This window comes from Zophobas morio, unplaced genomic scaffold, assembly GCF_036711695.1.
Source record: "Zophobas morio isolate AGI-343-1 ecotype UQ-CSIRO unplaced genomic scaffold, CSIRO_AGI_Zmor_V1 ptg000004l, whole genome shotgun sequence".
Taxonomy (NCBI): domain Eukaryota; kingdom Metazoa; phylum Arthropoda; class Insecta; order Coleoptera; family Tenebrionidae; genus Zophobas; species Zophobas morio.
Window position 1 is genome coordinate 9,101,256 of NW_026972109.1, and position 12,799 is coordinate 9,114,054.

The 12,799-nt window shown below is 34.4% G+C and overlaps 2 protein-coding genes across 3 annotated transcripts; both read left to right on the forward strand.

The window, feature by feature from the left end:
* Window positions 1-4,511: 4,511 nt before the first annotated feature.
* On the forward strand, window positions 4,512-6,024 carry LOC135134907 (protein Daple-like). Of its 2 annotated transcripts, XM_064063802.1 has the most exons (5): window positions 4,512-4,765; window positions 4,818-5,328; window positions 5,385-5,495; window positions 5,548-5,770; window positions 5,828-6,024. In XM_064063802.1, the coding sequence occupies exons 1-5, from the start codon at window positions 4,716-4,718 to the stop codon at window positions 6,007-6,009; spliced, it is 1,077 nt and encodes a 358-aa protein (XP_063919872.1). In that variant the 5' UTR covers window positions 4,512-4,715; the 3' UTR covers window positions 6,010-6,024. The 2 variants fall into 2 exon arrangements, with proteins under 2 accessions (XP_063919872.1, XP_063919864.1); XM_064063794.1 differs by having other exon boundaries at window positions 5,548-6,024.
* Window positions 6,025-6,259: 235 nt separating this feature from the next.
* On the forward strand, window positions 6,260-9,299 carry LOC135140561 (puromycin-sensitive aminopeptidase-like protein). The gene is made up of 11 exons (XM_064071169.1): window positions 6,260-6,916; window positions 6,959-7,103; window positions 7,150-7,399; window positions 7,449-7,610; window positions 7,657-7,751; window positions 7,799-8,220; window positions 8,276-8,358; window positions 8,413-8,525; window positions 8,574-8,789; window positions 8,839-8,920; window positions 8,991-9,299. Exons 1-11 carry the CDS (start codon window positions 6,444-6,446, stop codon window positions 9,146-9,148), a joined length of 2,199 nt encoding a protein of 732 aa, XP_063927239.1. The 5' UTR covers window positions 6,260-6,443; the 3' UTR covers window positions 9,149-9,299.
* The last annotated feature ends 3,500 nt before the right edge of the window (window positions 9,300-12,799 follow it).

Sequence of the window (12,799 nt, forward strand, 5' to 3'; positions counted from 1 at the left end):
ACTTGCGTATAAAGCGTAAATGTAGATTTTTTTCAAATAAACATTTATTTATGTTTAAGCGTTATTTGTTCAATGCACTTAAATGCCATTGATAAACATAAGGCGTGAGTAAAAAATATAGATGAGAAACCTTGCAATATCAGTTTATTAACAAAATTTCGGCCACAATAGTTTCCTTCCATCTGCTCGCTTTGCTTCAAATTGTTGTTCAGAAAAATGTAACTAAAAGTAAATAGTATTTAACATTGTGCAATTACATATTCAAGCTTTAAACAAATTACTTCGCAAACTCTGGAGTTGTCGTTCAAATCGTCCCGGCCTATTAAATTCTCCCACATCTCTCTTCTAGTCTAGCCCTATTACTAACACCTGCAACAATTTAAATTAGTTGAGAAAACTCAATTGAAAACTCAGTTGTAACCTACCTGATGGAAGACGAAACAATGGGCTTTTATTTCCACACAAAGGAACACAACAACTTGGCATTTTAAAATAAAAGTCATAAAACACCACAAAAAAACACAAACAACTTTACAAAAAACACAAACAACTTTGCAAAAAACACAAACGGCGTTTGACAATTAACATTGACGTTTGTCGGTCGCCATATTGTGTCCGAAATACACGTTCTCTCTCTAACACATTGAAACATTCAATTGCGGTACTTTGGTTATCTAGGGACTTTACTTAGAAGGGTAAGTTGATAATAATAATAATAATAATAGTGTTTATTTGTGCTGTAAATACAGAAGGGTTAATTACATTATTTCAATTAGACATAGAGTCTAACAAACAAACAACAAAATGTTTACTCTTGTTACGTATTTTCATTATTAAAAGATGCAACTCCATTAAAATTATTTTCACAAAATTCCTTCATAGAATAAAATCCTTTATTTATTAAATTGTTTTTTAATATCTTGAGAAGAACCCTGAACTTTAATTTTCTAAATATACAAGAAAAAACATAAAACTTAACAGAAAAATAACCTTTTCTTGCTCCCTGTTATGTAATGAATACAATCTGAAAATTGTAAGTAAGAATTTGGACTTGTTTAAGAATATATTTAACGTTTTTAAAGAGAAGTTTAAAGTTGGCAACTTTTATGAAACCAATGAAGACTAATTGCAAGAAAAAATCATCCACCTAACTTAATTTAACCGTTATTCCCTTAAAGAAGGGTTAAAGTTTTAATTAAGTTCACAAACTTTCACACTGTAATAGTGTATTGGTAATTAAACATTTCATTATCCAGATTTTAATTTACATTTAAAACATGTTTAAAATGGTAAATTTTAAGGAAATATGGATTTTGCAATTATGCTCCGCCCCTCAATCTGACAACGAATGAAAATTTTATCACAACTGAGATCGGTACCGATTTTGGCTTTCTTTTTTATATAATACATTATATATAGTCTTCTTTGAATCACACAATGACTTAAGTACTTGTTTCACATGTAGAGAAATAAGGATTTTGCAATGAAGGTCGGCGCATTGACGCACGACGAATAGAAAACATTCATCACAATTGAGACAGGGTGGGTGGGCGGACCTTATATTTTGTCTCTGTTTTGCTGAATCTACGCAGTCCTTTTTTCATAAGAAAAAACTTAAAACATGTTAAAAATGGTAAATTTTTGTAAGGAAACATGGATTTTGCAATTATGCTCCGCCCCTCGGTCTGACAACGAATGAGAAATTTATCACAACTGAGATCGGTGCGGATATATGTAGGACTTAATCTCTGTCTTTCTTTTTTACATAATACCTATGGTTTTCTTTGAACCACGCAATGACTTAAGTGCTTAACTTTCTTCTTATGAAAAGAGGACTGCTTTTATTAAGAAAAACAGAGGCAAAATAAAAGCCCCGCCCACCCACCCTGTCTCAATTGTGATGAATTTTTTATATTCGCCGTGCGTCAGGGCACGGACCTTAATTGCAAAATCCTTATTTTTCCTTCTTACGAAAAATTTTATCACAACTGAGATCGGTGCGGATATAAGTAGGACTTAATCCTTGGCTTTCTTTTTTACATAATACACTTAGTTTTTTTTGAACCATGCAATGACTTAAATACTTGTTTCACATGTAGAGAAATAAGGATTTTGCAATGATGGTCCGCGCCCTGACGCAGGACGAATAGAAAAAATTCATCACAATGGAGACAGGGTGGGTGGGCGGGGCTTATATTTTACCTCGGTTTTTCTTAATATACGCAGTCGTCTTTTCATAAGAAGAATCTTTGAAATTTAGAGAAGACTTTGAACTTTCAGAGTATTTGGACTATTTTCACAAATTCAGTACAATGTTTAGAATTTCTATAATTGAGTAAATTTTTGAAATCTAAGTGTGCTAAAATATCAGTCTTTGAATAAAGATTTCTAAGTCTCCCAGGTTTTCTAAATCTAATGAACCCCAGGAGTCTTTAAATCCTTGAAATTTTTGGAATCTCTGGATTCTTTAGAATCTCTGAGGTGTATAAGATAACAATTAGGGTGTTCAAGACCCCTACTACTTGTAGAATTTATAAAAATTAAAGGAATTCAGATTTTTACGATTTTTAGATTTTTAGGTTTTCGTTTTGTTTATTAGAGTCTTTGGAATCTTTAAAATTTTTGTCATGTTAAGAGTTCTTGCGTCTGTTACAAATTATAAAATCTTTGAAATATTTGAAACAAAATTTTAAAAACCTTTTTAACCTTCGAGTTCTTAGACTATTTAGAATCTTTAGAGTTTTCAGACTCCTTACAGTCTTAACAATTTTTGGAAATTTTGGATACTTCAGAATTAGTTCAAATTTTATAAAGTTTAGAATTTTTATAATTTCTAGGAACATTAATACTTCCAAGATCTTTACAATTTATAAGATTTTGTTGGGTCTTTCTTCTATTTAAAACCTGAAACTTTAGTTTATTTAACAGCTTTGGTGTCTTTACAATTCGCAGATTTTAGTGTATGAAAACTTTAAGATTTTTAGAATGTATCGAGTCTTCAGAATTTTTGAAATTTTTAGAAAATATCCACAATCTTAAGATAATGTAAACTTTTGAAATTTTGGGATTCAATATTTTTTTATTTTCTTTTAATTTTTGGGAATTTTCGTAATTTACAAAATTTTCAAATTTCCAGAATGTTGAGATTTTCCAGATTAGCCCAGTTTTTTAGATTTTCCGAAGTACACAGAATGGCCAGAATTTCCACATTTTCCAAAATTTCTAAAATTAGTAAGCTTCAGTTATACCAGAATTTTAATATTCAACCTTTTCCAATATTTTCAAGATTTCTAGAGGCTAAATCTTTGGAATTTTTGGAATTTTTAATTTATAAAACCTAAAGAAAACATTTTTCCGATCTTTACAATTTTTAGGTCTTTAGATTTTTGTTTTCTTTAAAATCTTTGGAATTTTTAAAACCTTTGACGTTTACGCGATTTTTACCAGTTATAGAATCTTTGGCTTTTTGGAATTTCTTTAGAACCTTTAGAATCTTTCAAGTATTTGAAACAGAATTTTAGGTTTAACCCCTTTGAGTCTTAAGAGTCTTTAGACCTTTCAGAGCCTTTAAAATCTTTATTCTTTGGAGTATTTAGTCTTTACACTCTTTAGAGTCTTTCCAATCTATGGAAATTTTGAATACTTTGGGAATTACTAGCAGTAGAAGTTTTATTTATAAAGCCTAAAATTAAGTGTCATTTGGAATCTGTGGAATCAAAATTTTGAAATCTCTGAAATCCCTGTGGAATTTTTAAATTGTCGGCTTCTCTACCTTTTTACCTTTTTTTAATTTTTTGAAATTTCTGAAATCTTTGTAGTCCTTACAGCTTTTGGCATCCTTGAAAACCTTAAAACCTTGGATAGGGTTAGAATATTTGGGACTTTCAAAACATTTGGAATCTTTCCACAAATTCGGTCAGAATTTTAGCATTTCTGCAATTTCTAGAATTAACATTGTGCATATTTTACATTATTCGGCAAAATCGTAAGACAGCGTCATCGATTTTTATCAGACAAATTTTGTTTAGAGTCTACACGATATTCCTAATATACATACAAAAATTGACACAAACTACGGAAACAATGTTTCCGTATTCTAGGGGTCATGAAACGTCAATTTTCGGGAAAACGGAGTGAGCCGTTCCCGATTTAATCAATAAAATAAATTGACTCATTCATTAATTTTTATGAGTCGCCCTGTATAAGAAATTGAAAAACTTTTAATACAGTGATAAATCGCAAGTATAGAGTCACCATATTTTGCATATTTTGGATAGGATTTATTCGGCAAAATTTTGAGATAACGTTATCAACTTGTTGGAAGGGGCTAAACGAATAAATTTTACTTAACTATTTACTATGATGACGATAACCTTGAAATATGTATTTACAAGATTTAGTAATTACAATTCAATTATTCATCCTGTTCATAAAAATAATGACGTAATTTTGCTACGTAAAAAAGAGGTGTGAAAGAAGGCAGTGACATGTTTGACAATTAGATTTGACAATCAGCATCCGAGTTGAAAAAACGTAGAAAATACAATGAAAAGGAAACTGCCCCAAAGAGAAAATTAAAGTACACAATTATCTCCCGCGTTTAAATTTCCACAAACTATCTAGACACAACCTTACAAACTTCATTTCGCATTTGTCACCGGTATGGGAAAATTTAACTGTAATGAGTGAATTTCTGCAGATTCAAAGAAAATTACATGAAAAAAATATTAAATAAGAAATTTCCGACTCCATCAAAGCTTGTCAGGTATATTACTTCCCACTCTTCAAAATCCTTGCTTGACTAAACCCCTCCACAGCAAAGTCTTTCAACGTCAGAAACCCTGTAATGCCGATTCTAACGAAACACAAATGACCACCGACGCCAGTCTGATCAAAGAAGTGGACTCTTTGAAAGCACAAGTCGATGGCTTAAAAGACGCACTAAACGCTCTAAAACTGGACACAGAAAACAAAGAGATCAAACTGGCGAAACTAGCAAGAGAAAAGGAGAAATTATCGATGAGTCTCGCAAAGGTCAGACGATCAAACGACAACCTGGCGCAACAGTTGGAAAGCGAAAGAAATTTTTATTACAAAGAAAAAGAATCGTATTGTCAGGAGATGAACGAGTACAAGAAGTTAAAAAAAGTTTTGAGTAATTCAAACATCAGCACACGGAATGACGGGGAAGAGGTTTCGAAACTAAAAAAAACATTAGAGCACACCCTCCAAACCAACTATAACTTAAGCGTCAAGTTTTTAAGAATGAAAGAAACGAAAAACTTGTTGGTCAAAACACTGGATCAGACCGAAGAGGAGCACAAAAGGGTATAGAAAACAAGAGATAGATTTGTAGATATAGATTAATTAGGGTGTTCCAACAGGTCGTCGAAGACTTCAGATACAAAATCGATACTCTAACATCCGAGTTCAAAGAGATTCTTAATCAAAAGTTCGACGCCCCTCTTTCCCCAAGCAATAAAAAGTATTTACAAGTCAGTCCGACTTTTCGCTTTACTACTAATTCTAATTCCAGTTAAATTGCAGCTCGTAAATCAAAACAGCTCTCTTGTTTACGAAAACCTCTACTTGCAAATGCAACTCGACCAAGTTAACTTGAAACTCAGACGCGACAAAATACTCCAAACCAAAAGCGAAACGAACGCTCGAATTCAACAAACCGCGAAAGAAAAAAGGGCGAAAAAGTTGAGGTCACCCCACAGGAGCGAGGACTGTAAAATAATAAAAATCTTCGAAAGAGAGAAACAAGGTAGTCTGCCGACGGTGACGATTTTAAATGAAAAGGAGGTCACCCTGAAACTTTCAGAGAGAAAGCTCCAATTACCCGTTGTAAACGAATCCAAGCTGGAAGTTTTCCAAGTTTCCGAAGTTCAGTCGCGGAGTTCTGTTGCTGACTTGACTGGAAGTAGGAAGAGAAGTCGGTCCGCGCCAAAAATTGTTCAGAGTGCTACGTTCACACCAACAATGAAAACAAAAAACGAAAAATAAATTTATTTAAGTGGTTGCTTTTTGAAAAAGCGCGCGCATATGCGCACGAAGCGACCAATACGGAAGCTTTATTTACGGACCTAGTTCCTATTTATTTAAGTCTAGATCGTCGTAGCTGTGGAGGAAAATTTATCTCAGCCACAATCCTCCAATCTAGATGTTTACTTTCTGCTAAACTGTTTACTTTATGATGCTCAGTCATTAATAGCTTTTCAGCCTGGGTTTCCGAAAATACCCGCATGTATTTCTAATATTTGCATACTGAAGTCAAGGATATGTTACACTCATATCGTTAGTTTGATTCAGCCTTGTATCGCAAATACAATTAAATTCTGATAATCATTAGCACACAAAGGTGATGATAATCATTATTTTGAAGAACGCAAAAGTTACAAAGTTATCAGTGTCGTCTGTGTAGTTTTCAAACTTTAGCAATGACTCGTGTTTTCGCTATTTTGGTTTTAATAGTTTGCTGCGTTGTGGTTAAATCATCACCGATTTGTTCACACCCCAAGTACCGTCTTTCTGGTAACGTGAAACCAACATTCTACTCCATCAAGATCCATCCAGATCTAAAGGCTGAAGTCTTCACTGGTGAAGTGTTCATACACATAAAAGCGGAACAATCAGTCGAGTTTATCGAATTTCATCTAAATCGTGATTATTTGACAATAGAAAGCATCTTCTTTGACTCGAAAAAAATATTCAATAACTGTCACTGCAGTCTTCCTTCGGACGGCTATGGATACGAATTTGCAGAGTCTGAACTCATAAAGATAGTGCGTGGTGGGAAAAAATTGATAGCACCTGGTGCTCATATCATCTACATTAAATACGAAGGGAAATTTTCAAAAACTACGGAAGGGCTTTTCAAAGTTGGGTGTAGCAAAAACGGTACTACTTTGAAGTGAGTAAGTTGTAGATGCGCTGTTTCATTTTCTGGCTGTAGTTATTTATTAGTGACTGATTTTCAACCAACGTATGCCCGAAGAGTCTTTCCTTGCTTCGATGAGCCCGCTTTTAAGGCACGATTTCAAGTCAATTTGGTAGTACCTAATCCAACCCACGTGGCGTTATCTAACATGAAACCAATGGTAAGACAGTGGTATTTAAAACAACTGCACAAGTTTGTCTTTGCAGAAAATTTTTGAAACGTCTGCTGGCACTGTGTACAAATTTGAAACCACACCACCAATGTCTCCCTATTTGGTGTCTTTTGCCATAACGGAACCCTCCTATTCCGAGTATGAAGATGACAAGTACACTCCTTACAGACTATACGCGTTCAACGCTAGTAATTACAATGACACCAGACTTCTAGAGTTCTCTAGTCGGGTTATTCGTTTCTATTCTGACTACACGAAGTTTCCATACATGTTGCCCAAACTTGGTAATCTAGTCACTAAAACCACAAGCTCAATATATATTTGCGTCTCTAGATTTCATTGGCTTTGATCGGTTCGACAGCTCGGCCACAGAAAACTGGGGTTTGGTGACCTTCAACACCAGCCTTTTGTCACCCGAAAACGACGTTTACGACGACTATCAAAAAAAGGCTGTCATTGCTCACGAGCTGGCCCACTTCTGGTTTGGAAATCTTGGTAACAAACAAAAACAAAGTAACACGTTTCTCAATTATTCTTCCAGTGACCAACGACTGGTGGGATGACATATGGCTACACGAAAGTATTGCCACCTACATGGGTTTGAAAGCCGAGGAAGTTATTCTAGACAACCAAGCTGTATTTTTCGAATTAAGTTTTTGTTTCTTTTTAACTTTTTCTTTCAGACGAAATACTTCCCCACCATCTATATGGAGAATCTTTATTGGCTAGAACGAACCAAACTTACCACTCCGGTTGTCAACTTTCAAGAAATTCCAAGCGAAGTGAGGAAAAATTTTAACGATATAACGTATAACAAAGGTGCTGCTGTTTTGCGAATGCTGGAGGTTGTACTGAAGGAAAAAATGCACGAGGTTTTTGTTCAATTTGTAGCGAACTTTGCTTTCAAAACAGTTACTACTTCTGATTTTATTGATACTGTGATGAGGGTTACGTCAGATGCGGGTGTTCGTGAATTTATGGAGAGTTATTTGTATCAAAATCAGTTCCCTGTCATTTTTGTTGACGAAGATGGAGATAATTGGGTGCTAAGACAGGAAAGCTATGGTTTTAATCCTTCGCTGAATCGTGCAGATTTTTCTGCTAGGTACTAGACTCAGTTTGATTTGAATCCGAAAGAGTTAATCTATACTGGTTTCTAGACATAGATGGACGATTCCAATATGGTACATTACAGATTGTTGCAATAGTACCGTGACATGGTTCTACAAAGATCAGGAAACGTGTAAGTATCGTTTTAATGATCTAGACCTAGATAAGATTATGTATCTTACTGCAGTAACTATACCGAAAAATAATGCAACATGGCTTAAACTAAACTATCAACAAATGGGTTTTTACAGAGTACGTTATTGTGATAGTTTATGGACAGCACTTATAGAACATGATAAGGTAGTTTTTATTTCAAACATTGTTAACTGTCTAATTGTAAATTTCAAGGAACTAGAACTATATGAAAGCAATCACCTGGTGTTAGAAGCTAGTGGTTTATTTGAAATGGATCTTCTTTCTTGTCAAACTGTCCTTGAGTACCTCTGGCAGTTAAGTAACGTCACCGACCATGCGCATTTTAAGTTAGAATATACTTTTCCAGCATATGTCAAAGTCAGTGACATTATAAAAAAATATGACAAAGATGCGGCGCACTTGCTGACGGTAAACATGTCTTTTTATTATTATTTTTACTGTTGTTTTAATTACTTAGAGATTCTTTGGAAACATACTAGAGAGGACCAACAGACATCGTCTTGCGAAACGATTTCTGGCTTCTGACACCTCACAGAGAGGTAACGATTTATCACTATGTCTATTAAACGTTATCATATCGATATAAAAAAATATGTACATATTTTTCAGAAGGCCTTGTTACATCCAAGGGAAGTAGTGTACCAAGATCCGAACAAATCGAAAAATGCATACAGTGGATAAAAAATGAAAGTCCCAACTATTACTTTAATAATGCAGACGCAGAAGAAATAACGATGGAGTTGGAAAGTCCTCGATATCAGCGATAGCTGTAAAACAAGTGAATTGTCATCCTAATTTTGTACGTTTTGTTATATGTAGGTATTATACGTAGGTATTATACGTGGTAGCTAGACTAACGTAGAGATTATTTGCTGTAAAGTGTCAATTATATGAATTATATGTTTCTCAGATTTGAAATGTGTTTGTTTAACATAGATAAAACCTTGAAGCTACATTTATAGAAACAGCTTTACACATTTGTCTGCTCACCCCACCGAGAATTTGACGACGTCATCTCAAAATTTTGCAAAGTAACATCTGTGTTTTATCAATTGCCTTTATTTTTACTTCCCGAGCGTAAGCTAAGGAACTATAGTTCAAGTCCCTCTGTCTGTCTGGTCTGTATCCATTTTTATTAAACACGTAATGCTAATCAAAATTTGGCTAATCATTCCCACCAACAATTTCGTGACGTCATTTCAATAAATTGTAGTGTACGGATCCACTTTCAGTTTTTTCGCTAAACGTTCAAATTTTCGCAAAAACATTTGCAAGGTATAATAACGATTTATTCCCGACACGATTTGAACGTCTTCGTGGTACTGCGATTGTGGTTCGATGCCGAATTTGGCCTTTTCCTTTTTTTCTTGCATTAGTATAACGCTGTGACTAGAATTATCCATGTTGATTATGACATCACAAATTTTTTATTGGTCAAATTAAGAACGAGTCGCCCCATTTTTTCGAAAATGTGAAGAATACGCACGTCTTGATAAAATAAGAATTATAATATTCAGAACATTTTGTTCGATTGTTGTTTAATTAATAAAATTTTACTCCTGTTTTGAGAAGATAAACTTATTAAAATCAAACTAACTTCTACGTGACATTCTTTCGATGCATAAACATAAATAAACACTTAAGCTTCAGATTGTTATTACCTACTGCTGAAGGACAAGGAGTGTTATTTATGCCTCTGGTTTTTACTTTACAGCGGTTATCACAAAACGAAAATCGTCGTAAAATCAAATTTTATAATTTTTTTAAAGAGCTGTATTTATCTGATTATACTTATAGCCTTCGATCTTTTTTTTATCAAATTAAGAACGTCATTTTTCATATACATATCTAATACTATAGTGAACCAAGAGCTATAAGGTTATATGGCCATCATAAAAGTAGTTGACCGCAAATAAATACCCCCTTTGTGTGGTTCGCACTAAGCTTACCGGTTGGCAATAAATCATCTTCTAAACATTTCTTGCTCATATTTAACAGAGCCGGCTTTCAAAGCGAGTGGTTATTTCGGAACCCTCAGCGGCTGCAGGTAGTAAAGAAATAGTGGAGTGGTGGATTTTCATATTTAGTGAAAGCCACCCCTGAACGAAACCACAAGAGCCGGTCGAGCTGCAGTGGATACGTTATTTACGACCCTAAAACCTTTTCTATTGTAAACAACTTAACTTTGACACAATGGGATGATTTTATGATGGCCATATAACCTTATAACTCTTGGTTCACTATACTATATTTCTAACTGGCCTCAATAGTCCGAAAACACAACGACAGAGCAATATATCGGACTTCTCTGTCTCTCTGTGGTACGAAATAGTAGTGCGCATACTTGCTTGATCTGTAGTCGATAGCGTGACTGGATGCGTTTTGACATTTCGTACCATTTTCACTTCTATTTTGTGTACATGCGCACAGACCCTCGGTACTCTTATAGACAGAAAACAATATCTTCCGTCTGTCTTTGTCCGTGAACACCGTTTCTATGTTTCTTCTGAAGAGTTAGCAATATAGCAGTATTAGATATATGTCATTTTAGATTTCCTTATACAGGGTCACTCAAAAAAATTAATGAATCAGTCAAAATGTGCAAAATATGATGGGTTTTTCCTTGTGATTTATCATTGCATTCATATTTTTTCGAAATATTGTAATCGAGTGCGGCGGTCGAGTCTCTAATTTTACGTTTTCTCGATCTTTCATGACCCCTACAGTACGAAGAAATAGGTCTCCCGTTTCCGTCTGTCTGTCTACCGTCTCCGAAAGTACTGAGCCGATTGTTGTCAAATTTTGTATTTGTATTAGGAATATCATGTAGATAGGTGGTTTTTACCCGAAACGTCCAGATTTTTGGAAAAAAATCAAAATTATAAAACAACATTTTGTAATTTAATTTTGAATCTACCAAACTGAATCCTTTGAAATCTTGCAGATGTTTTAAATTTATGGTAAGCATAATAATTTTTTTACTCAAAATATATTCGCTTATCCCCTCCAAAAAATTGCTGACGTCATCTCAAAATTTTGCCGGATAAATGCTGTGTAAAATATATAAAATATGATCAGTCTATACTTGTGATTTATCACTGCATTCATATTCTTTAGATTTGCTTAAACAGGGAGACTCAAAAAAATTTATGACCAAGGGGGTAATTTCAAGTTGGATTTGCGAAATTGCCGTTGCTATGGTAATTTCGATGACAGTTGTTGCAATTCGCGACATGATTCGTCCTCGCGACTGTTATCATTGCATCTTCCATGGCAACGAGGACTTCCGAAATTGTAAATCCAACTTGAAATTGGCCCGTAAGTTGTTAAAAAATAAACATCCAATCAGATTTAGGAATTTAACTCGTTACTAGGGAAATTTGCAATTTAACAGGGGCAAAATCAGTCTTATCTTAGCAAGTGCTAGCCCCGCCCACCCATCCCCTATTTTCTCAGAGGATATCTCATTTTCCAAAATAAGTTTTACCTTAGCAAGTAATAGCCCCACCCACCCGCCCCCTATTTTGTCAGAGGATATGACGTTCGTCAAAATAAGACTTATCTTAGCAAGTATACCATCTGAGAAGATAAAGGGCGGGGTGGGCGAAACTAGTCCTTGCTAACATAAGTCTTGTTTTGGCAAATGACATATCCTCTGAGAAAATAGGGGGCGGGCGGGCGGTCCTAGTACTTGTTAAGTTAAAACTAATTTTGCCCCTATTAATATTGTACTCCTAAAAACTTGTGAAATTTAAAGGTGTTAAATTGCAAATTTCCATAGTAACGAGTTAAATTCCTAAATCTATCCGAAATGTACAAAATATCATGAGATTTTGTACTTGTGAGTTATCATTGCATCCATATTTTTAGATTTGCTTATACAGGTGACTCAAAAAAATTGATGAATGTATCAATTTATTTTATTGATTTAATCAGGAACGGCTCACTCTATTTTCCCAGATAATTTGGGAAATACAATACTATTATTTTTAGTATTACAGTGTACCAATAGCAATCCAAGTTGATATATGTGTCTTTGTAAAAATGTTGACGACGACATCGCAAAATTATATAGGTAAAGAAAAACCTGAACTCGAAAATGCTGAATATGTTTCATTGTACTTCAGGAGCGAGGGAGATTCTGTCGAAACAACTTTCGACCAGTTTTTTTAGAATGTGAAACCTTGTCGGGGGCGTCAAATGTTTTTTTTTATGTGAAACCTTCTCGGTGCTCCTGTCTTTTTTAAAAATTCAAAATCTTCTCAAGGGAGTCAAATGTTGTTTTTTTTTTAGAATGGGAAACCTTCTCCAACTGTCTTTTAAAAAATGTAAAACCTTCTTGGGGCCCCCAAATGTATTTTTTTAAGAATATGAAATCTTCTCGGGGGCGTCAAATGGTTTTTTTTAGAACGTAAAAC

What these genes read in the sequence shown, in the direction of transcription:
- LOC135140561 (XM_064071169.1), top strand. Translation starts at nt 6,444, where the DNA reads ATGACTCGTGTTTTCGCTATTTTGGTTTTAATAGTTTGCTGCGTTGTG. An exon ending in TTATTCTAGACAACCAAGCT is followed by an intron (nt 7,752 to 7,798) that starts GTATTTTTCGAA and finishes TTTTTCTTTCAG; the next exon opens with ACGAAATACTTCCCCACCAT. An exon ending in TTCTGACACCTCACAGAGAG is followed by an intron (nt 8,921 to 8,990) that starts GTAACGATTTAT and finishes CATATTTTTCAG; the next exon opens with AAGGCCTTGTTACATCCAAG.
- LOC135134907 (XM_064063794.1), top strand. Translation starts at nt 4,716, where the DNA reads ATGAAAAAAATATTAAATAAGAAATTTCCGACTCCATCAAAGCTTGTC. An exon ending in ACTCCATCAAAGCTTGTCAG is followed by an intron (nt 4,766 to 4,817) that starts GTATATTACTTC and finishes ACCCCTCCACAG; the next exon opens with CAAAGTCTTTCAACGTCAGA. An exon ending in CCGAAGAGGAGCACAAAAGG is followed by an intron (nt 5,329 to 5,384) that starts GTATAGAAAACA and finishes GTGTTCCAACAG; the next exon opens with GTCGTCGAAGACTTCAGATA.